Source organism: Trichosurus vulpecula, chromosome 5 (assembly GCF_011100635.1).
Source record: "Trichosurus vulpecula isolate mTriVul1 chromosome 5, mTriVul1.pri, whole genome shotgun sequence".
Classification (NCBI taxonomy): Eukaryota; Metazoa; Chordata; class Mammalia; order Diprotodontia; family Phalangeridae; genus Trichosurus; species Trichosurus vulpecula.
Window position 1 is genome coordinate 145,409,376 of NC_050577.1, and position 21,939 is coordinate 145,431,314.

The window sequence follows — 21,939 nt, forward strand, 5'->3', positions numbered from 1 at the left end:
GAATTTTTCTCATTATCTTGTGAGTAAGTGAACTTTCCTGGAATTGCATTGCAGTTTCTCATCAGAGAGTGGAGATCTGCCTACGTGTGGCTATACGGAGGCAGATTATGGTATATACAAAGATTGCCTGTTATCATTTACTGCAGTTTACTGAATGGAAATCAGGAGTGCTAGGGGCTAGTCTCAGCTCTGCCCTCCACTAGCTCTTTGATTCTGGGTCTCAGTTTCTTCATTCATCCAACTTTCTCAATTTACAAGATAATCATCAAGGTTGTCTCTAATTGTGACATGCTTTCATTCTTTGGTTCAGATATTGCATGCTTTCAAGTAAAAGGCCTTTTTGTTTTGGCCTGTGACTTTTGGCAACTGGTGTGTAGACTGTAAATTCAAATCTCCTGACCTGAATTGACTATCTCACCATCCCTAATCCCACCAGTCTTTACCTACTGTCAGGACTGGATAATAGTAGTGGGAATTTGGGGCACTACTTTCTTTTAGGAACTTTAACTTGGGGCAGATCTATGGTACCCATGTAGACCTCTTTCTTTTACTTCTTTCAATCATCCATTCTTTCCATTTGGGAGAATGTAGAAACTGAAAATAATATGATGGAAACCCCAGGTCTGTCAAATGGGAGTAAAGCCCAGGGTGTTCTTTTGAAGTCTCATTTATGGCATTGTAAAGGGGGAGGGGAGGAAGGGGAAGAGAGGTAAGGAGAGAGAAAAGAGAGATGGGGAGGAGAGAGAAAAGTGACGAGGAGAGAGAAAAAAAAGAGGGGCAGAAAGATGAGAAAAGAGAGAGGGGAAAAAATGAATATATTTCCATAACCAGAATGGCATTTTCTCAGGGGGTAAAACTTATTAAAGCCAAATGAATCATAATGGTTGCAACAGCATAAGGATTAAGCAATTTTTTTGTTACCAGATTAATTTTCTGTGAGAATAGCTTTAAGGAGAAAAATTCATGGGAAAATTAAATAAAATATTTGTGCAACTTTATTCTTAAGTAAAAAGTATAAATCAAAATGAGATATAGATATTTTCTATAGTTTCTCGTACCTAACTTGTCACATTTTTTCTGTTGACCTTTACTTTTTGTTTTTTGGGGGTTTTTTTTGGTTATGAGTGAAGAAAGAAATAACACAGACTCAAACTAGCAAGACATTGTGATCCCTTACAGAATGCCAAACTGTGATTAAGATGTGGTGTTTAGAAATGTGGATACTCTGTGTTCTTTTGTTTTTTAAACCTATCTCTTCATTAACAGCAGGAACTCTTCAAACAGTGAACCAGACCAGAACTTAACATCTGATATGTTTTAAAAATTGAGGCTTAGCCAAGAGTGTTTGTAGCAGCATCTTAGATTAGATTAAGCCCTCTTTTTTTTTTAAGAGTGAGATGTGTTTTCTGTGTCTTTAAATAAATCCTTTTTCATGAATCTCTCTCTCCTGTGGAAATGCTGGTATGTTACTAGATAGAATCTCTCAAGTACCCCGTCACTACTCCCAGTGGAAGGTTGGTTACAAATGATACTGGTTTCTCCAAGAGAAGAGAAAAAAAATCCAGCTTGCAATCTAGCTTTAAATGTTTGAACCTTACAGTGCCCCCCAAGGGCATGCTTTTCTCCAGGCCCTGTCTCCATCACTACTTATTTCCAGATTCTATCAGCATGTGTCATTGTCAAAACTGGGTTCACTGCCAGAGTCTTCTGACCTTTTTTGCTCCAGGTCGACTTTTGTTGGAAAGCATGAAAACCCTGTTACCCCAAGTCAGATTCAATCAGAGAATTGTTCATTTATTACTCAGAATTCTTTCCCTCTTTTATCTTTGCTTTAAACTTTCTGCTATAAATTCATCAGAAGGGTGACATTGTAGAGGAACACTGCCAACTTGTTTAGGTCAAAAATTGTAGACCTTCTTTTAGGAACTTTGACTTAGGGGCAGATCTATGGTACCCATGTAGGCCTCTTTCTTTTACTTCCTTCAATCATTCATTCTTTCCATTTGGGAGAAAGGTCATTCCATTATGTAGAAACTGAAAATAAGGCTAAAAAAATCTGGAATCATAGGAGATTAAAGCCAAAAGGGAATTTTGAGATCACATAGTTCAACTTCATGCTGCAGATGCAGAAACAGATATATTGAAGCTCACGTGGGTTAGTTAATAAATAAAGGAGCCAGGACTAGAATACAGGTCTACTAAATGCCCTAGCAGAGGGATCTTTGTACTACAGTGGTTGTTGTCTTGATTAATAAAACAATATAGTAAACTAAAGAGAAAAAATAACCCACCAGTCTGTGGATTCAGGGAATGCTTTGACTTCTAGGCATTTAAGCTGAATCATGTGCACAGCAGTCATTTGATCACCTAGGGTGGTTCGTGGTTTTTGAAAGTCCAGTCTGGTTGAACTGCAGAGGGGGTGGCAGCAACCCAGGAAGGCAACTCACAGGGCTACCAGCTGATGCTAAAGAAAACCCTGAGATAGTTGTATATGAAATCAATCAATCAGCAAGAATTTATTTATTAAGCACCTACTATATGTCTGGCACTGTGTTAGGACCTGGGCATGCAAATACAAAAAGTCAAATGGTCTCTGCCCTCAAGGAACTTATTTTCTATTGGGGGAGGAGATTAACCATGTCTAAGGATTAATAAGTCTGTGGGATATAAAAATAAAACAAAGCAGGGGTGGCTAACAGCATGGGAAGTCAAGAAGGGCCTCTGGAATGAGGTGGCACTTGAGCCACGTGTTAAAGTGAAGAAGTGAGGCAGCGATAGAGCAGAAAGGCAGTCCAGACATGGGACAGTCTGTGAACAGGTACAGATAGGAGGTGGAGAGATTTATGTAAGGAATGGTAGGTAGACAGGTTCAGTTGGAATATAAAGTACATGAGGAAGAGTAATGTGTAACCAACTGACCAGAGTTGGATTTTAAGGGCTTTAAATGCCCCAAGTTTATATTGGATTTTAGAGGCGTACGGGAGCCATTGAAGCTTCCTGACCAGAGGAGTGACCTGGTCAGAGCTATGCTTTAGGAATGTCATTTTGACAACTATGTGGAAAACAGATTTGAGAAGGAAAAACACATGAATGAAGCAAGGAGACTGGTTAAGAGGCAAGCATAGTCAGGAGATGATATAAACCTGAACTGGGTTGGTTATGGTGTGAGTGGAGAGAAGGGGGTGGATCTGAAGAAATGCTATGGAGGTGGGGTAGACAAGACTTGGTAACTGATTCGATATGAAGGGTGAAGGATAGTAAAGAGTGGAAGGCAACTCAAATTTGGAACCCGGGTGACTAGAATGATGGTGCTCCCAACAGAAAAAGGAGGAGGGATGGGTGTTTTGTACGGGAAAAGATGACATTCTGTCTGGACATGTTGAATTTAAAATGTCTATGGGACGTCCAAGTGGAAGTGACCCATAGAGAGTTGGAGATCTGTGCTGGAGGTGTAGATTTGGGAGCCATATACCTAGAGGTGATAGGTGTATCTGTGAGTTAATGACATCACTAAGAGAGATGATACAGAAAGAGGAGGGCCCAGGATACACCTACCCAAGATATAGGCATTGAGGTATACCCACATATAATGGATAAGAGGAGAATGATAATCCAGTAAAGCACACTGAGGAGTAATCAAATAGGAGAAGAACCAAGAAAGCAGGTTCACAAAAACCCAAGTTGGAAAGTGTTTTTAGAAGATGGACATGGCCAACATTGTCAAAGACTGAGGAGAGATCAAGAAGTGTGATGCTTGAAATAAAAGGTCCTTGGATTTATCAAGAGAGAGAAATCATTGGTAATCTTAGAGAAAGCAATGTCAGTTAAGTTTTAGAGGTAGAAGTCAGATTGCAAGAGTTTCAGGAGTGAAATAGGGTGGTAAGAAAATGGAAGCGAGGAATATAAGTACCTTTTGACTAGAAGTTTGACTTTGAAAGAGAGGTAAGATTCAGGATGACAGTTTGAACCTATGGTACAGTCAAGTGAAGGGCATTCTGAGTATGTCTCAAGGCATCAGGGAAGGAGTCGGCGCTTAAGGAGAGGTTGAAAATGAGGGATAAAGAAAAGATAATCTCTGAATCTTGGGCAAGTTTCTGAGAAAGGCCAGAGGAAATGGGGTCAGGGGAAGGTTGGAGGGAATGGGGTCAGTGGTTCATGTAGAGAGTATAAAAATAGGATAGGATGGAGGAGGGGTGATATCGAGGACATTTGAAATGTGTAGTTGCAGAGGAAAGGGAGATCCAGACAGATTGCTTCAAATTTTTTTGTGAAGTACAGGGTGTTCCTAAAGTCTGGACACATAGGCAAAAATGCATATTTTCAAGAAATGAAATGAATGAAATTTCCAACATTTTATTTAATTGGAATATTGACAAATAACATCTTCAATATGATTTTCATCATTTGTGATGCAAAGGGTTGATGCGCTTTGCAAGATTCATGTGAACTCGATGCAATAGCCCCATATTGCCATCAATGTGTCCAGACTTTAGGAACACCCTGTATAACACATGGTTGTGGTTGTAGGTGGCTTGAGGAGGAAGAGACTTGGAACAACCACTTGAGGAACTATGATAGACAGGGAAGAGTAAAACAAATTTTCATGCAGCAGTAAGAGTCCTGTTCAGAAGGTCAGATAACAGAAATTTGCAGTGGACCCAACCAGCTTGGTTGCATGTCTTGCATGTGTTCAGCCCCAGATCAGAAATGAAGGCAAACCAGTAAGACCTCACTGCTCTGCTTGCACATTCCCTACATTAGATTTGAGTTTCTGCAGGGCAGGAACTGTCTTTTGCTTTTCTTTTTATCCCAAAAAACTTAACGATGGTTCCTGGGATGCAGTAGGTGCTTAATAAATGCTTATTGATCGACCTTCAAGACTGCTTTTCACGTTCATTTTAGCTGTTGAAGTGGACATCTGTACCCAGCGTGACCTCCTTTGATTGTATTCACCCTTGTGTTGGTCTTGGACACCTTAACAATAGTAAGGGAAACTTGGCATTTTCTGTGGATAGAAATCCTCTAGATTAGGATGAGTTTGTGACCTTTGATACAGTTATTCATACTCCCAAGAGCTCCTTAAAACAAATGGTCAAAACCTGCATCTCTAGGTGGCTCAGTGGGTAGAGTGCTGAGTTCAAATTCAACTTGAGACACGTAGTAGTTGTGCGGTCAAGTCACTTAATCTCTTTCAGGCCCAGTGTCCTCATTTGTAAACTGAGGATAATAACAACACCAGCCTCAGAGGATCATTGTGGAGATCAATGAGGTAATATATGTGAAGTGCCTTTGTAAACCTCAAAAAGTGCTGTATTATTATTGTGGTTGTTATCATTATTTCTAATTTCTTCAAAAACTGAAGTCCAGCCAACAGTTTTTATGTTACTACCTTTTCCTGTGTCACAGGGGTGCCTCATCAAAGCCTGTGGCTTTGATTCGAGAGTAACTCAAAGTCAGAAGATTGCCAGTCATGACTTTCCCAATGGTGGGACAATACATAGACTAACTAAATACATACATACATACATACATACATACATACATACATACATACATACATACACAAAAAACAGAATGTTGGTTTTGGGGGTTTTTTCCCCAAGATACACCTGAAGATGAACAGAAGTAAATACTCATCTGTTCTGAATTTAATAGCTGGGCAGTCAGTCTTTTCTAAGAGGGGAAAAAAAAGAGAATGAAGGGAGAAATTTTTTTTCCCAACTCTAACTATCACAACTAGGAAACCAAAGCCTAATTTTTGAAGCAAGTGAGACTCGCTAGTGAATGGCATCAGATGAAGTGAATGAGAGGTAACTGTTGGCAGTGACCAGGCGTCAAGCACAAAACCGGATTGAAAGTTAATGGAACTTTCTTTTCTCTACCAGATTACAGTGATACTTGCCTGAAGATGCTGGACATTGTCATAAAGGCAATTTAGGGAAGCTTGACACCAAATCTACAGGTCTTGCCACTTAGATCAGATTATATCTTGTCTGCTTTAAGAATGCCTAAAATGGACCAAATGTAGAAGTAGGTGACAAAATGATCTACTCAGGCTGATTCAGTTACAAACAGTGGCCTGGTGATCTAGGAAATATCTATTTGTGTATTTCTGTTTCTGGGTCTATGCATTTGAATCGAGGTATCAAAGGGGACCCAGAGAAGATTTCCCGTTCCAGGAAGCAGACCTGTAACTTTGGCCTTGGTACCCTCTTAGCCCAGTACTCATCCTACCCCTAGTTCCAAGGCCGGTGAGGCACTATGGACCTCTCCAACAGTATTAGTTTAGGCTGGAGAATATTTCTACTCTAAGAAGGCTCCCAGAGACCCTGTCAGGTTCTAAATGGGCCGTGAGTCAAAAAGACCCTCTTCCTTCAAATCTTAGAAGAAGCCCTTTCCCTTCTATAAAGTATGAGAGTGAGGATGTACATACCTAGATCATTTAAGAGCTACTGTGCTAGAGGAATAATAATATTAATAGCTAGTATTTATTTAGCATTTTGAAATTGGCAAAATGCTTTATAAACATTTTCTCATTTTATTCTCAAAACAGCACAGAGGTAGGTGCTAATATTCCCATTTCACTGATAAGAAAACTGAGGCAGACAGAGCTTAAACCCAGGGTCTTACAACTAATAAGTGTCTGAGACAATAGTTGAGCTCGGGTCTTCCGACTCCAGGTCCAGCATTCACCATGCCACTGAAATAATTCAGTCACTCTTTGTGACATACTGCTCCACCTTTTGGCATCTGAATTCATACAATATGGAATGGGCAGGAGAGTGAGAGTTGAGTCAACCATACTGGGTTTCATTAATGGCAACTGCAAATGAATCTTTTCTTTATGGCTAGACAGAATACAAGAGGAGAAAGCACGGTCCTAACTGGTCATGAGGAAAATGCAGAAGGCCAGAGAGATCGGGGCTCACAACTCTCTACGAGTGGTTGGAATGTGGCAGTAGGAGAAAGGGAAAAGATAAGATACTTTAGAGAATAGGGAAAAGAGAGAAGGGAATGAGAAAAAGAACTCTCAAAGATCACAGATTGTCTGCCTAAGGAATGATGCCTGTCATCGATAAATTAGGAAACAGTTTGATGCAAGAAGGTGAAGGAGTGAAAACAGAGGAGCAGCACTTGTTCTTGAATGGCTGAATTCTATGATTAATTATAAAATTAAGTTCAGCAGACATTTACTAAAGGCTACCTGTGCCAAGGCATTCTCACACATAATCCTCTGTTCTTAAATCTCATCCCCTAGTCTTTATTTCACCTTAAGTATTTAATGTTCAAAACCTAAAACTTCTGATGCTGCAGAGTTAACTTTATGTTCATAGAAGAATTTAAATCAATAGTTGATTATTCTCTTTTGGGGGTGGGGAATAGAGCATAGTTACTCAAAAGGCAAATACGTTAGACCTCCAACTTAAAATTGCTGAATGGTATTATTGTATAAATGGTTTAGGATTTTTGGATAGTCATGCCAAGTCTGAACAAAACCCATCTTGTGCTACAGTAGGGAGAGAATTTTACCCACCCACCACTGAATGTGCTAAAGAAAGAGCTTAGCTTAAGGCCTTTTACTTATTCTGCCTTCTTAGGAGTCAAGTGATCAAAGTAAATAATCCCTCCATGTGGATTAAGAGGTGGTAGAGGGCAGGCAGAGTTTAAAGCTCACCACCTAAAGTTCTAAAATCCCTTTTCACCCATTCGTTTTGGGTGGGGCAGAATGAGTCTGGCCATATGGCCAGCTGATGTCATTACATTATCTTCCCCCTTCTCCTCTAGCCTATCCTTCCAGACATCCCAATTTCTGTTAAAGGCACCATTATCCTTGTCATCATCTGTGTTCACAGCTTTGGTGCCATCTTTGAGTTCTCACCCCTACATATCCAATCAGTTGCTGAATCTTGTCCTTTCTGCCTCCACAACATTTCTCTCATCCATGCCCCTCTCTGTTCATACAACACAGGCATTCATCAATTTTTTCCCAGATTTTTGCTATGGTCTTCTACTTCTCTCCCTTTCTCAGTCTTCTCACCTCCCTAATCCACACACAGTCCAAAACACAACTGCCCAAGTGACCTCCCTAAACTGCAAATCTGACCATGTTACTTACTCCCCTACTCAGTAAACTTTAGTGGCTCCCTATTGACCTTAGAATCAATGATTATTTTATCTTTTTGAAATTTCTGTTTCTGTTTATATTTATAATGGACATTATTATTAGTACAGTAATACTTGTATTTAATTTATAAATAAGTAGATATACAAATATTGAAGGGCTATGCTCAAGTTTTTAAATTATTGATGTGGTACATAATTTTAAAAGTTTGAAGGCCAGTGTTCTATAGTTTGTCTGTCCCTAGACGTTAGTTTAAAAAAACAGCCAGGTTAGGCCATAAGTGATCTGTGAAACAGCCAAAAAATACAAAATGTGCCTCAGTCATAGTAGTATTTTCAGTGATGGTCAAATGGCAGAAAAGAGGGTACAGACAGTACTAAGAATCACAGAGAACTTGGGCTGTCTGTAGGCTTCATGTTACTAACAACTGAGGTGACAATCCCCCTAGATTAACTTAATCATAGTCAAAATTAAATTATCATTTTATACCTACTATGTGCAAGACTCTGTGCTAGAAGCCAGATGTTGTTTTCCCTGTGTTCAGTCATTTCAGTGGTGTCCTACTCTTTGTGATCTCCTTGGAGCTTCTCTTGGCAAAGATAATGGAGTGACTTGCCATTTCCTTCTCCAGAGTATCCCCATTTTACAGATGAGGAGCTGAGGCAAACGAGTAAAGCGATTTGCCCAGGGTCATATAGGTAGTGAGTATCTGAAGCTGGATTTAAACTCAGATCTTCCCCTCTGACTCTAATCCCACCTAGCTGCGCCCCCCCAAAAAAAATAGAGTCCCTGCTTTCCAAAGGCTTACGTTCTGTTGACATCTCCTAGTCATAAAAGCAGAAGACACAGAGAAATTACGGCTAAATGGAAGGTGGCTTGAAGATTTCCGGGTAAGTGAACAAAGGAGCCCATGGAGTTTGCCTCACCAAATGTCCAAAGGCAAGAAGAAACCACCTTGCAGTGCTTACAATGGGAGTAAGCTAGTAGATTATCATCAAAATAATTGAAATTTGTGTTCCAATATCTGTTGAAGAAAAAAACAAATCAAGAAATTTTATGAGTCAATCAATCAACATTTAAGTCCTTTATTAAGTTCCTTCTATGTCCTAGGCACTGTGCTAAGCACTGGGGATAAAAATGTGAAAAAGAAATAGTCCCTGCCCTCAAGGAGTTTACAGTCTAATGGGAGAAGACAACACTCAAAAGGAACCTGAAAAGTGGGGTGGAATGGGGAAAGTAACTGTGATTCAGGGGCATGATGGAGAAATCTAAAAGATTTTATGGTATGAAATGAAGAAATGGCCAGCCTGGGCACCCTGCTTAAATGGAAGTTTGGACAGAGAGTACTGATGAGGTGTGAGTACTAAGGCTGATGTGATCTTGCAGGATGATGAGGTTCTCAGGGGCATGATGGAGAAGTCAACATTCACCATGAATTCAAAAAGATACTCTAAACTAAATCAACATATTTTGGAAACTGTATTGGAAATATATAGTTTCGAATAAAGAAGTAAAAGAAAGCCCATGCTTACCAATTACTCAGAAACCTTACTCCTGTTCATCATGAATACCTTATTCAAAGCAAATCCAACTTCACTGAATGTGGCAAGCACCTAATGACCTAATTAAAAATGTGATTGTCTTGACAAGAAACAGGTAAAGAGATAGCAGTTATTACGTAAATCACCTTTCAGTGTACGGTCACACTGCATGTACCATTTAGAACAAAAGTCCAAATAAACCCCAAATTAATAGAAAATACAAAAATGAAAAGAAGCAAGTGCTTTTGATTACAGCAGCTCCATCCCAGCCTGTTGAAGTGAAGTGTCACTTGTGGAAAATGGAAAATGGACATAATTGAAGATGTCATCTATGATTTTCATTGCTTCTTAGAGAAACTTAATCACAGCCCAAAAGGCCACCAAAATGAGGCAGAAGGTGTTTTTTAAAAATCCCTTGGCCTCAGACACTTAATCACCTTGCCAGGCAGAGAGAGAGATGGCAGATAAAGCAACGCTTACTTATAGTACAAGTTCATTTACAGAACATTAACAGGATGACAGAAGACAGAAGCTGTTCTCCTCGGTGATGATGATGGGGATGTCACGTTGGAATGCTGTCACCTCAGTACCCCATGTACTCTGTAAAGAAGGGGCACTTAAGATGATGAAGTCAGGAAGAGCAACTGGAGATGACCAAATAAATCATTATGACAAAAAATATACGCTAGAGGGAACACAATTTTAAAGTGCAAAAGGATTCATTTTCAGTTGAACTCGAAGAGGAAAAGGTTTGAAAAGAATGGGAAAACTCATATGGTAATATAACCAATAAATGGCAGCAAAGAAGACATCGGTAATCCATTCACTCAGTTGTGATAGTGGACAGAGTGCTAGACTTTTAGTCATGAAGACCCAAGTTCAAATCCTGCCTCACACACTTACTATCTCTGTAACCCTGCACAAAACATTTAACTGATTTCAGCTTCATTTTCCTCATCTACAAAATGGTGATAATAAGGACATTTCCTTCACAGGGTAGTTGTGAGGATCATATGACATATACATATATACACATACATATGATATGCCTTTGCAAACCTTAAAGAGCTGTATAAATATTTGCTACTGTTGTTATAAAAATTTTTATGGTAATGATCTATATGGGCATGAAGGGTTTCTTTGATGAAAACATGAAAAGTGAACAGTTTTTTGTAGTTAAATTTCTGTAGCAAAAACCTCTTTTTTGGTAACAGAACTGACTGAGAGGTATAGAGAATAGGAAATCCTGCTTTTTTTTCCTAAACTATTAGTCTTGTAAAACAAAATGTAACCCTGAACATTATCTTTGGTCTAGATGTCTTCTCTTCATTGTTGTTCAGTTATGATCGACTCTTTATGACCCCATTTGGAGTTTTCTTGGCAACAATACTGGAGTGGCTTGCTCCAGCTCATTTTAAGATGAGGAAACTGAGGCAAACAGGATTAAGTTACTTGTCCAGGGTCACACAGCTAGTAAGTGCCCGAGACCCAATTTGAACTCAGGTCATCCTGATTCCAGGCCCAGTGCTCTATCCGCTGTGCCATCTACCTGTCCCTGGTGCCTTCTCTGCATACAATTTTCAATAATCCACTGTGCAGGCCAGACAAAAGAAGAGTTTCCCGGTGATGGCAAAGTTCTGTAAATGTCTCTCCTCTCAGATGACATCATACCAATTGAGTTGTGCTGAAGGCCTCTGCAGTAAGTAATGCAGAAGAGATTGGATGGGTATACTCTAACCAAAAAAAAAAATGAGATTTGAAAGAGAGAATATAATTGATTTCAAATCTGACTATGTGGAACATGGTTGAAATCCTTAAAACTATTTGATTTTGTCCTAGGTAATTTTGATAGATCTACTGAAAAATAGGCTCCAGAATATCTCAGAAATGGTCAAATGTCATATATGTCACCACACTTTCTACTAGTAACTGACTAAATATGGACCAAGCAGGAATAGTAGATGATATTCTTTAAACAGGAATTACCCTTGGTTCTAAAACATGAATGCATTTTCAGTGAGCATTTTTTATGCCCAGTTGGGTATACCTTGATGAGATTGCAGAATGTGGTCCTCAAGTGTGGCCCTTTAGGGCCACACTTCAGGACCTGGAGGGCCACACAGATGTGGCCTTGAGGCCGCAGGTTCCCCACACCTGGTTTAAGTGCTTTTTCCCCAAGGTCACACAGGTAATACATGATGGAGCTAAGATTTTGAACTGAAGTCATCTGACTCTGGAGGATACAGGAAAGGTCCAACTAGTTATTAAACTAATGTTCCTTTTTCCTAAAGTTTCCCAAGCCTTCCAGAAGGTAGGGAAAAAAAACATGAACAAGCCAAGACAGTGATTAATTTAAGAGAAGAAATACACTTATATTGCCCAAAAAAAAAAAAGAAGAAAGAAATTTGAACTTTGGGAATTTTTTTTGTACTCTGTATGTCTCCAAAACAACAAACATGGCTTGAGCTGAGTGTGGGGACTGGGGAAAGGTGACAAACGCATTTTATGATATATTGACTGTTGGTTAAACACCACTGGGTAAGCTATTGGACTACTTTTGACATTCCCCACCACCATTGCTCTTGGACCTTGATTTCCTTTTTTAAAAAACCTATGTCACAGGGAAGAAAACTTTTGAAAAATGTGAAAGTATTATATGAAATTAATTATATTAATGAAATAATTATGTTTTATTTGTCAGACTAAGATTATGTGTAAGAATACATAGACCTAAAACAGACTGGATACAACCTCAAATACCCTGACTGAATTTCTAAGATGTTAGATTCTTAGCCCATGTCCTTTAAATGTAATGACAACACACCAGCTCCTCATGGTTTAGTCATTCTGACATTTCTGCACAGCCATCGTGGCGTCTTCTCTACTTAGAAATAGATATTCTGGCTTTGTGTTCCTACACCATTCTATAATGTCTCCTGACTCTTCTCTGCGGTATCTTGCATTAACTCATTTGGCCTAAATAATTACCTGACTACTGATCACCCTACCTGTGTCGTGTGTAGAGCAAAACCTGCATCAGCTCAAGTCACCTGATAACACATTACTGACAGACATTTGTTACTGTAACGTAATAGACAGTAAGTTCCATAAAGAGACAGCATATCTTACCTAAACTTTGTATCCCTCTCAGTACTTAGGACAGTGCTCTGTACACAATATGTACTAATTAAACCTAAAAATATAATACTCTTCTCTTTTTATTTTGTTAATGAGAAGGCAGCATTGTAAGAACACTAGATTTAAGAGTCAGATGACTTCAGTTCAAAATCTCAGCTCCATTATGTATTACCTGTGTCACCCTGGGGAAAAACCACTTAAACCAGGGGTGAGGAACCTGTAGCCTAGAGGCCACATGTGGCCCTCTAGGTTCTCAAGTATGTTCTTTTGACCACATGTGGCCTTCTAGGTCCTCAAGCGAGGCCCTTTGAGGGAATTCAGCATAAACTCTGAACCTCAATTTCATCATCTGTAGAAACATGATGAACTTAATGACCTCTGAGGTACCTTCTAGTCCTAAATCTCTGAACTTGTGATCTATTTAAAGATCTTATACGGGAGGAACTGGGCTCTTCCCTTCCATCACCATTTTGGGAGCCAGGATTATTTCTTACAGCACTTCCTCCCTACGTGGCTATAATCACTAGCATTTTTGTGATCCATTTTAAAGATGGAAAGCAGAAAGGACAGCATGTGCCCCGACTCGTTCATAAAACCATTCAGCATCTGCCATCACGATGTCAGTTTCTTCATCTATAAAATGAAGCTGATGATCCGGCTTCACCTTCAGCTGTGGAGAGAGAGAGAACTAGTTTGGGCAGAGCCAGAGAATAGCTGTGGCCTGTGCAAGAGAGGGTCACTAGTGTGGAAAATAAGACACAAAGAGAGGAGAATGCTCCAAAGGGGGAAAACATGGTCCTCTTGTAGCCAGCACGGTTTCCCTCCCTCCCTCTCTTACTCCATATTTTCCTCCCTTCTTTCCTCCTTCTACCCTCTTCTTTCTTATTTTTCTTCCTTCCTTCCCAGAAACACTCAGAAAGACACTCAGTTCCTCTGTATCTAGTCGTATTATCACTGTACCCGTCTTTTCCTCTTCTCTTTTTCTTTATAATAGTTACTTTTGTAGCATCGATCTAATGGCTAATAAGCAAACCCAAAACCTCACAGTGCTCAAAGAAAAACAAAAAAGAGGAATGTATATGAAACTCATCCCCACTAATTTACACCTAAACCCCTGACTATCACATCTAAGTGGCCCTTTCTCAGGCAATCCATGGGCTGTGTCCGTATTACACCCACATTTTCCTCTTGTCAAAGTGAACAGATTTAATCCTTTCCCAAATAACCTCACTCTTTTAAAGCAAGCCCCCTGCTGTGTACTAATTTTCATTTATCCCACCTTTACCCCTTTTGTGAACTCCAGAAATAAGAAAATTACTTCTGTCAATTATGCTACTTTTGCAGCCCATTTACAGCATTTAGACCCATTGTAGCAAGATTTTCTGTATAATTTTTCCATTTTGGGGGTGTTTGAGTGTAAATCAAGCATTTCACTTTAACTGCATAAATATGTGATTTTCGTTGAAAAGATCTTTGGTGTTCATTCCTTTTACAAAGACTATTTGCCCTCCCAAGTGACCTGACTGGAAAAAGGCATTTCTAGAAATGGGATAAACAAAGAAACTATTCCATGTCCGTAATAGCTTTAACAGCACCCTATCCCTCATGATATTAAAGTATGATACTTTTTAGGATAGTCATTGGGTCACCTCTCAAACTAAGCCCAAGATCAGCTGTTAACATTAGTTGAACTGTGACCCAGCCATCTGCAAAACATGACTCTTGCTTTTCAAGTGTGAAGTCTCAGGGAATCCAACTTCCCCAAGAGGACTTTAGCTCTGGCTCCCATCTGGAATACTTGCCTAGACATATCTTCCCCAGCACAGATGCTGCAATAGATCCTTGATGCTGGCAAGTGAGAGTGAGCGTGTTTCTCAATAGCATTTCATGGGAGGAAACCATTCTTGGCAAGTAATTCTCGTCTTTAAGTCCCATGACGTTGAACTGGTATTCTCCCACCACAGATAGAATTACAGCTTCTAGAGAAGTTGACGGCATGGGAACATGAAGCAGTGTAACAAAAAGACAGTTCTTCTATGGGAAAATTCAAAAATGAAATCAACACACAGACAAGCCCCATAACTCAGGCTAATACACAGTAAAAGGTTGGGGAAAGGGACTGGATCTGTGATTTCAGTGGTATAGGGAATGGTTCCTATACCATTCCCGGATGGGGGAACTCCCTATAGAGTCTCAGACAAAGTATCTACCCTTTCTGAACCTCATTTTTCTCATCTTTAAAATGGGGGTTATTGTGTAAAGCTCAAAGGAGATAATGACCTTGGACCACAAAGATCTAGAGCTGGAAAGGATCTTCAAGTCCATCTAGTCTAGTCCATCTCTACCTATTGTACAGATAAGGAAAACTGAGGCCCAGGGAGGTCAAGGGACTTAAGGTATAATTCAGTTCATGTCAGAGGTAGGATTTGAACCCCAGTCCTTTGACTGGGCCAGTCACTTTGAGGCAGTACTTTCCATTGTACCCTGCAGTCTGCTAGTAATGTATGTAAAACAGTTTGCAAATTTTAAATTACTATATACAGATGGAGCTGTTTCATCATCATCATCATTAGAGATTATTTTATTCTTCATACAGTACTATAAAAATTAAGAAATGGGCCTTTTACCTCCCCACCCCTCCAGGTACCCGTATGTCACTTTCATTATTCAGGTGTTTTTAATCAAATGCCAAGACCTTTGCACATTTCATTGCCTTTTCAATTTTCATATTTTAAGAAGTTCTATTTAAGTATTGTCACACTTGAGAGGATGATTTCTTTCAAACTGCCAGGGTGATGTATTAGGTCATTCTCTCAAAGGTGGGTTTCCTTTGGCAAGGGGGCTCCAGCATCCTAGATTCCTGCTTAATCACTGAAAGACCATCTGTACTGTGACTGAATTCTGTCATCCTCCTACCCCAGTAAAGCATGACCAGGGTTCTCCCCATCTTCTCAACTGATTAACAGTATCTTCCACTCGTTCGCTTGACTTGTCCAAAAGAAAAAGGCTGGTTTTTTTTCCTTCAACCAAACTGAGTAACCTTTGTATTTTCTCATTATCCACTGTGGACTGTGTAGTCAAGTTTGAAATCTGTTCTCAATCCACATTGGGAATGTTCACCACATACGCGCGCGCACACGCACACAGACACATTGCTTTTTTTTGGCAAGAAAGATCACGGAGAAAAATTAACCTTAAAGAGCCCAGAAAAGTGGGAGGAAAAGAACTTTTTAGTTAAAATCTGTCAGTTCAGGAGAAGTGATTTTCACACCTCGAGACAAGGTGATGTTCTCCAGCAAGATGGAGATCTCATTGTGTGCTTTTACTCTTTGGCTGAAGACTGGACTTCCTAGGTTGCACATTTGTTTGTATTCATAGGTGCTTGCCAGGGATATAGAAGGATAAGCAAGGAAACACAGTGGCCTTGTTTCCTATATGGAAAGGCAAAAGAAGCCCCTTTTCACTCATGTTGAAACTGACCTTTGACATGGATCCTGGTCTTGATAAGGCAAGCATGTTAAAATGAGAAGTATTGATGCAAAGATTGCTGTCACCTGAAACCTGGCTGCTTGTTGTAGAGAGGGTGCTCTGTAGTCCAGTGGGTGCTAACATCATCCACAGGATGTATAGAAGGACCTTTGACTCACCCTGAATAATTTGATTCTTTGTAAGACAGCAACAATACTTGTCAATTGAGCAGATTAGGTTACATGGTCCCTAATGTCTCTTCTGCCTCTTAAGTCTATAGCTGTTCAGTGTCAAGATTGGTTGAAAATTTAGACATAAATCAGGAAATGTAACCTTATCGTGAACCAGTAAATCTAACACTTAAAAATCCAGTCACTTCATTTGTCTCTTTTCCTATTAAGTCAAGCAGTAATTGCTCGTCTAGGGTCATAGGATAATAGATATAGAGCTGTGGGGGGACAGGACAGGGATTTAGAGGTCATGTAATCCAATCCCTTCATTTTCCAGATAAGGAAACAGCCAGAGGAGTCTTGCCCAAGGTCACACTGGTATTATGAATTGTCAGGGCTGAAATGCATACTGTAGTCCTGGCCTATTTCTGTTATACCATTTGGAGCAGCACGTATAGAAATGGGCACAAGGAGGGTTTTTTTTTTGTTTGTTTGTTTGGGATTTTTTTCACCAAGATAAGGGTTAGAGCCTAAGAAAGGACAGTCAATGAACATTTTGTGGAATAAGGTTGAATTGCTCTGGGACCCTTTTGATCCAAATTCTCTGGCTGTGTCCACACTGACAAGGAATCTTTTGCATGGTATTCTCAGCTATTGGCCAGGATTTTAATGGAAACTACTCGGTTTACTCAGCTTCTCTGGAAGAGAAAGGTAGATTCAAACTGGCTGTTCAGCCCTCTAGAGTTTTCTTTCTACTTAACACTCCTGGAGCAGCTTGGGCATCTTTCTGTTAGGCTTAACATTTCCCAACAACAAAGCATGCTGGGAGAATTCCATCTAGAGGATTAGGTTGGCATTCCGAGTTGGCTTTTAATGCTATAGGTAACACTTCAACTAGGCATTCCAGTAAAGTAACCTAGTTGTTCAGAGTTATTTGCTGTGTTAAGATCTCTCTTCTGAATTAATAACAACAAATAACTAACATTTATATATATTGTGTACCAGGCACCGTGCTAAGCTCTTCATAATTATTACCTCACTTGAACCTCACGACAACTCTGAGAAGTAGATAATATTACACCCCTATTTTACAGAAGAGGAAATTGGGACAAAGAGAAGGGAAGTGACTTGTCCAGAGTCACAGACCTAGTAAGAGGAGTCTGAGGCCAGATTTGAACCCAGGTCTTCCTGATGCCAGGTCTGGTGCTCTGTCCCCTGTGCCACCTAGCTGCCCTAACCGAAGTACTTTAATTTTATGATTTTCAACCTCAATCCTATTGTTTTAAAAAAAAAAGACTCAAAAACCACTTTGCGAATATGAGTGTCTGGCAGTTTGAGGGCCACTTAAATTTACAGCATAGGTGTTCAGCTCTCAGTTGTTAATTAAAGGATGAGAAAGATGGGTGAGAAGTTATATTAAGCATTGATCAAGACATGGTTTCAGACTTCCCTGATTAAGTTTTGGTTTGAGGGGGTCAGAGGGAAGAGAAGTATGTCTCTTGACACGTCTGTCTAAGTAGTATTCGTTTCCTCAAACCAGTTTAACCCATTTTCTCTCATGGCCCTACTCCCTAGCCCATCCCTCAAAAGAAAAGCAAAAATAAAATCAGACCTCTTTACGCAGGAGGACTCAGGCTTCCTTGGTGGAAATTTATAAATGATTTGCCTGAGGAAGCTTTATGAATGATTGTTGACAGATTTGATGAGCAGAAGGCTTTCATCTGGGCAACAAAGCCATCTTGTTAAATAATCTTTAAAGGAAATGGGTGTTCTGTCTGTTTTATGCTGGCTAGGCTGGGTCACCTGCCTTTTATTCTTAATGACCATCCTCTTAACAAAATGGTTTCCTGTAGACTTTTTGTTTCTGCCTTCCATTTTTCATCTCAAACTATGACTTGTGTATGGGGGAATAGAGGGTTCATTCTCCTGAGGATTGTTTGTTCTTTCAAATATGAGAGATCAGTTGCAAAATAGTAGAAAAGATGTATTGAAAAAAATCATAAATGAGGGGCAGCTAGTGGCACAGTGAGTAGAGCACCAGCCCTGGAGTCAGGGGGACCTGAGTTCAAATGCGACCTCAGACATTTGACACACTTACTAGCTGTGTGACCTTGGGTAAGTTACTTAACCCCAATTGCCCTGCCCTCCTCCCCTCAAAAAAAAAAAAAAGAAAAAGAAAAAAATCATAAACAAGAAAAGGAAGGGGAGGTGTATTTTCCTCTTTTGCAAAAGGCTGAGTTATCTGAAGACATTCTACTGGCCAATGGACTGCTTAGGAGAGTCTAGAAGAAACTTGACTCCAGAAATCAGAGTAGTGCTCTCAGGATATAGTCTTTGTTTTCCAGTCATTGTTCAGTCATGTCCAACTCTTTGAGATCCCATTTGAGGCTTTCTTGGCAAAGATCCTGAAGTGGTTTGCTATTTTCTTCTCTTGTGGATTAAGGTAAACAGAGATTAAGTGAACTTGCCCAGGGTCACATAGCTAGGAAGTATCTGAGGCCAGATTTGAACTTGGGTCTTCCCAACTCCAGGCCTAGCACTCTATCCATGGAGCTATCTAGCTGCCCCATTATACTATATAACAACATACATTACTATGAGGCAACTGGACCTGGAGTCGGGAAGACCTGCATTCAAGTCTGGTCTCAGATACTTCCTAGCTGTGTGACCCTGGGAAAGTCACTTAACCTCATTTGCTTCAATTTTCTCATCCATTAAATGAGCTGGAGAAGGAAATGGCAAGCCACTCCAGTATCTTTGCCAAGAAAACCCCAAATGGGGTCACGAAGAGTTGAACATGCCTGAACAAATAATAATGATAATTATAATAATGGCATCATTAATACTTTAAGATTTTGCAAGGTACTTTATAAATATTAACTCATCCTCACAACAACCCTAGGAGGCAGGTGCTGCGATTATCCCCATTTTCCAGATTAAGGACAACACACAAAAGGAAGCTATGAGGGAGGAGGCAGGTAGGAAGATACTCAACACAGGGGCCTGGTGAAGAAGGCCCAGAGCAGGGCAGCCAGATGAGAAATGAGGTGTCTGAGCTGAGCTCCACCCCCTTACGTGGAGGCTGTAACAGGTTCATGGCTGTAACAACCATTTGGCTAGCAGCTGCTGGTGAGGTATCAGACCAATAACACCAGCACACGTTCTTCGATCTGCTTTTCTAAGGAAAGCAACTTTAAGGGGTTAACAAACTCACTTTAATCAGACGTACATATATCATACATTTAGTGCAAGGGGAAAAGCCCCCACCCTGAACTTCAGAACCAATACAAACAGAGACAATATAAACAGAGCAAATAACCATATGCAGCAGATAGGCTTTGTCTAATCAAGACATCACATACATAGTTACCAAAAAAGAGAAGCACCAATGGGTCTGGGTTAGCAGAGCTGGGGCTTGCCCAGAGTCTCAACGTGCCTTCCACGAGTGAGCCCTAAAGGCAAAACACCAACCTCTGAGTTTATGTACCCTGTTCAGGGTCAGAGGACGTCACAACATGCGACTCAAACCCACGTCACCTAAAAGCTTCTGGTGTCACAAACATGTGATTGAAACCCATGTAAACTAGGCTTTCCCTTAAGGTAAGCAGGTCATCAGAGACTGCTGATTTAATCAAAGACACAAAGGCCCAAAGAAACAAAAGCCAGACTCATCAAGGGCACTTGATTAAATAAGTGCTCCAAAAGAGAAAACAGTAAAAAAAAGTCCAGCCTTAATTACTGTAACAATGCCTGCACCCTCCAATCTCAGGGATAGAGGGTACCAAAGCTGATGGGATCTGGCAGGCAGGCTGATGAACTTTTTTCCCCAATAGTGAACACAGTGGAGAAGTCCCAGTAATTGAAGTTCTAGTAACGAGGGATTACAATTGGAGAAATCCAGATATTTGGTGACTGGTTGGATCCAATTGTCCTATAAATTTCTTGAGCAGAGAGCAAATGGTTTTGGGTAACATTCTTTTAATACTGCATTCAGGGAGAAAGGCAAGCCTTTTCAGTTTTTAATGTTCAGATAGGATCCTTCATTCCAGTGCTAGTACCATCCTCACAATCATAGTCCCACAAGCAGGTTACAGTAGAAAGAAGACCAGATTGGAAGTCAGAAGATTGGGCTTCAGATGTTGGCGCTGCCACCTTACTCCCAGTGTAGCATTGAGCAAGTAACATAATCTCTTTGGATCTCAGTTTCCTCATCTGTAAAGTGAGCAGGTTGGACTCAGTGGCCTTCTTAGGTCCCTCCAAACTCTAAATCTTTATGATTCTCTGATCATAGAAGAATGCACTTACAAATTTTTAAAACAAAGTGCCCAAGTCCCTGAGGAAAGGATTTAACTTTATCTCATGTCTCTAAAAAGTTGGGCCAATTAACTTTTAGTGTTTAAATTATTCCAGGAATCCTTTATTGTTCATTATTCTTTATCCGGTCCCGCATCCAGCTGTACCCTCTAAAGACCCTTCTTTCCTGTGAGGTTTCATGTGATGCCTTCTGTGATGTACAGATCTAATTTTTGAAACTTTTTTTTTCCTTTTCTAGCCTGTGACTGTGACCCAAGAGGAATCGAGACAAGTCAGTGTGACCAGTCCACAGGCCAGTGTGTTTGCATTGAGGGTGTGGAGGGGGCACGCTGTGACAAGTGCACCCGTGGGTATTCAGGCGTCTTCCCTGATTGCACTCCCTGCCACCAGTGCTTTGCATTATGGGATGTCATCATCTCTGAGCTGACCAACAGGACCCACAAATTCCTGGAGAAAGCAAAAGCTTTGAAGATCAGTGGTGTGATTGGGCCTTACCGAGACACAGTTGATTCTGTGGAAAGGAAAGTCAATGAGATAAAGAGTATACTTGCCCATAGCCCAGCTGCAGAGCCCCTGAAGAACATTGGAAACCTCTTTGAGGAAGCAGAGTGAGTAGCTTTTGAGTGGTGGGAACAGTTCATACTATTACTTGGATCTTAAACAAAGACCCAAAATTTGCCAGGGAACCCCTTACCTTTTTTTTTTAAGAACCACATTTTTAATAGATGCTGCTCTATTAAATACATGTTGTCTCCAAAGTACAGGAGGGAAAAGTTTTCAAAAATGGTCAGACCTAGTAGAAGAGAACCAAATCATGTGGGAATAGGATAAAGTATATATTATCGCCATCATGTCTGCTAACCCAAGATATTTTCAGTAAGCCTGCAGATGAGATGACAACCTGAGATTTTTATTTAAATATTACATATTTATTTAAAAATCTACCATTTGTCCACCTGCTCGAAAGTCCACTAACCATTAAATATAAAGGAGGAGAATGGGTGCCTTATTCTAGGGCCGTTTTTATATGTACTCTCAAACAACCCTAAAGATTGAAAAGATCGAAATAATTCATCAAATCAGCGAGCAAGCATTTATTAAGTACTTACTACATGCCCGATAATGCGCAGTTCATATTTAGATAGAGCTTTTAAAGTTTGTAAAGTGCTTTATATGGATCTCGTTT

General features: G+C 40.1%; 1 protein-coding gene across 1 annotated transcript in view; it reads left to right on the forward strand.

Annotated features, from left to right (window-relative positions):
- Positions 1-21,939, forward strand: part of LAMB1 (laminin subunit beta 1) — a 92,558-nt gene that overhangs the window by 52,423 nt on the left and 18,196 nt on the right. Inside the window, exon 24 of the mRNA XM_036760125.1 lies at positions 20,992-21,361. Coding sequence (XP_036616020.1) covers positions 20,992-21,361 — 370 coding nt within the window. The remainder of the gene's footprint in view (positions 1-20,991; positions 21,362-21,939) is intronic.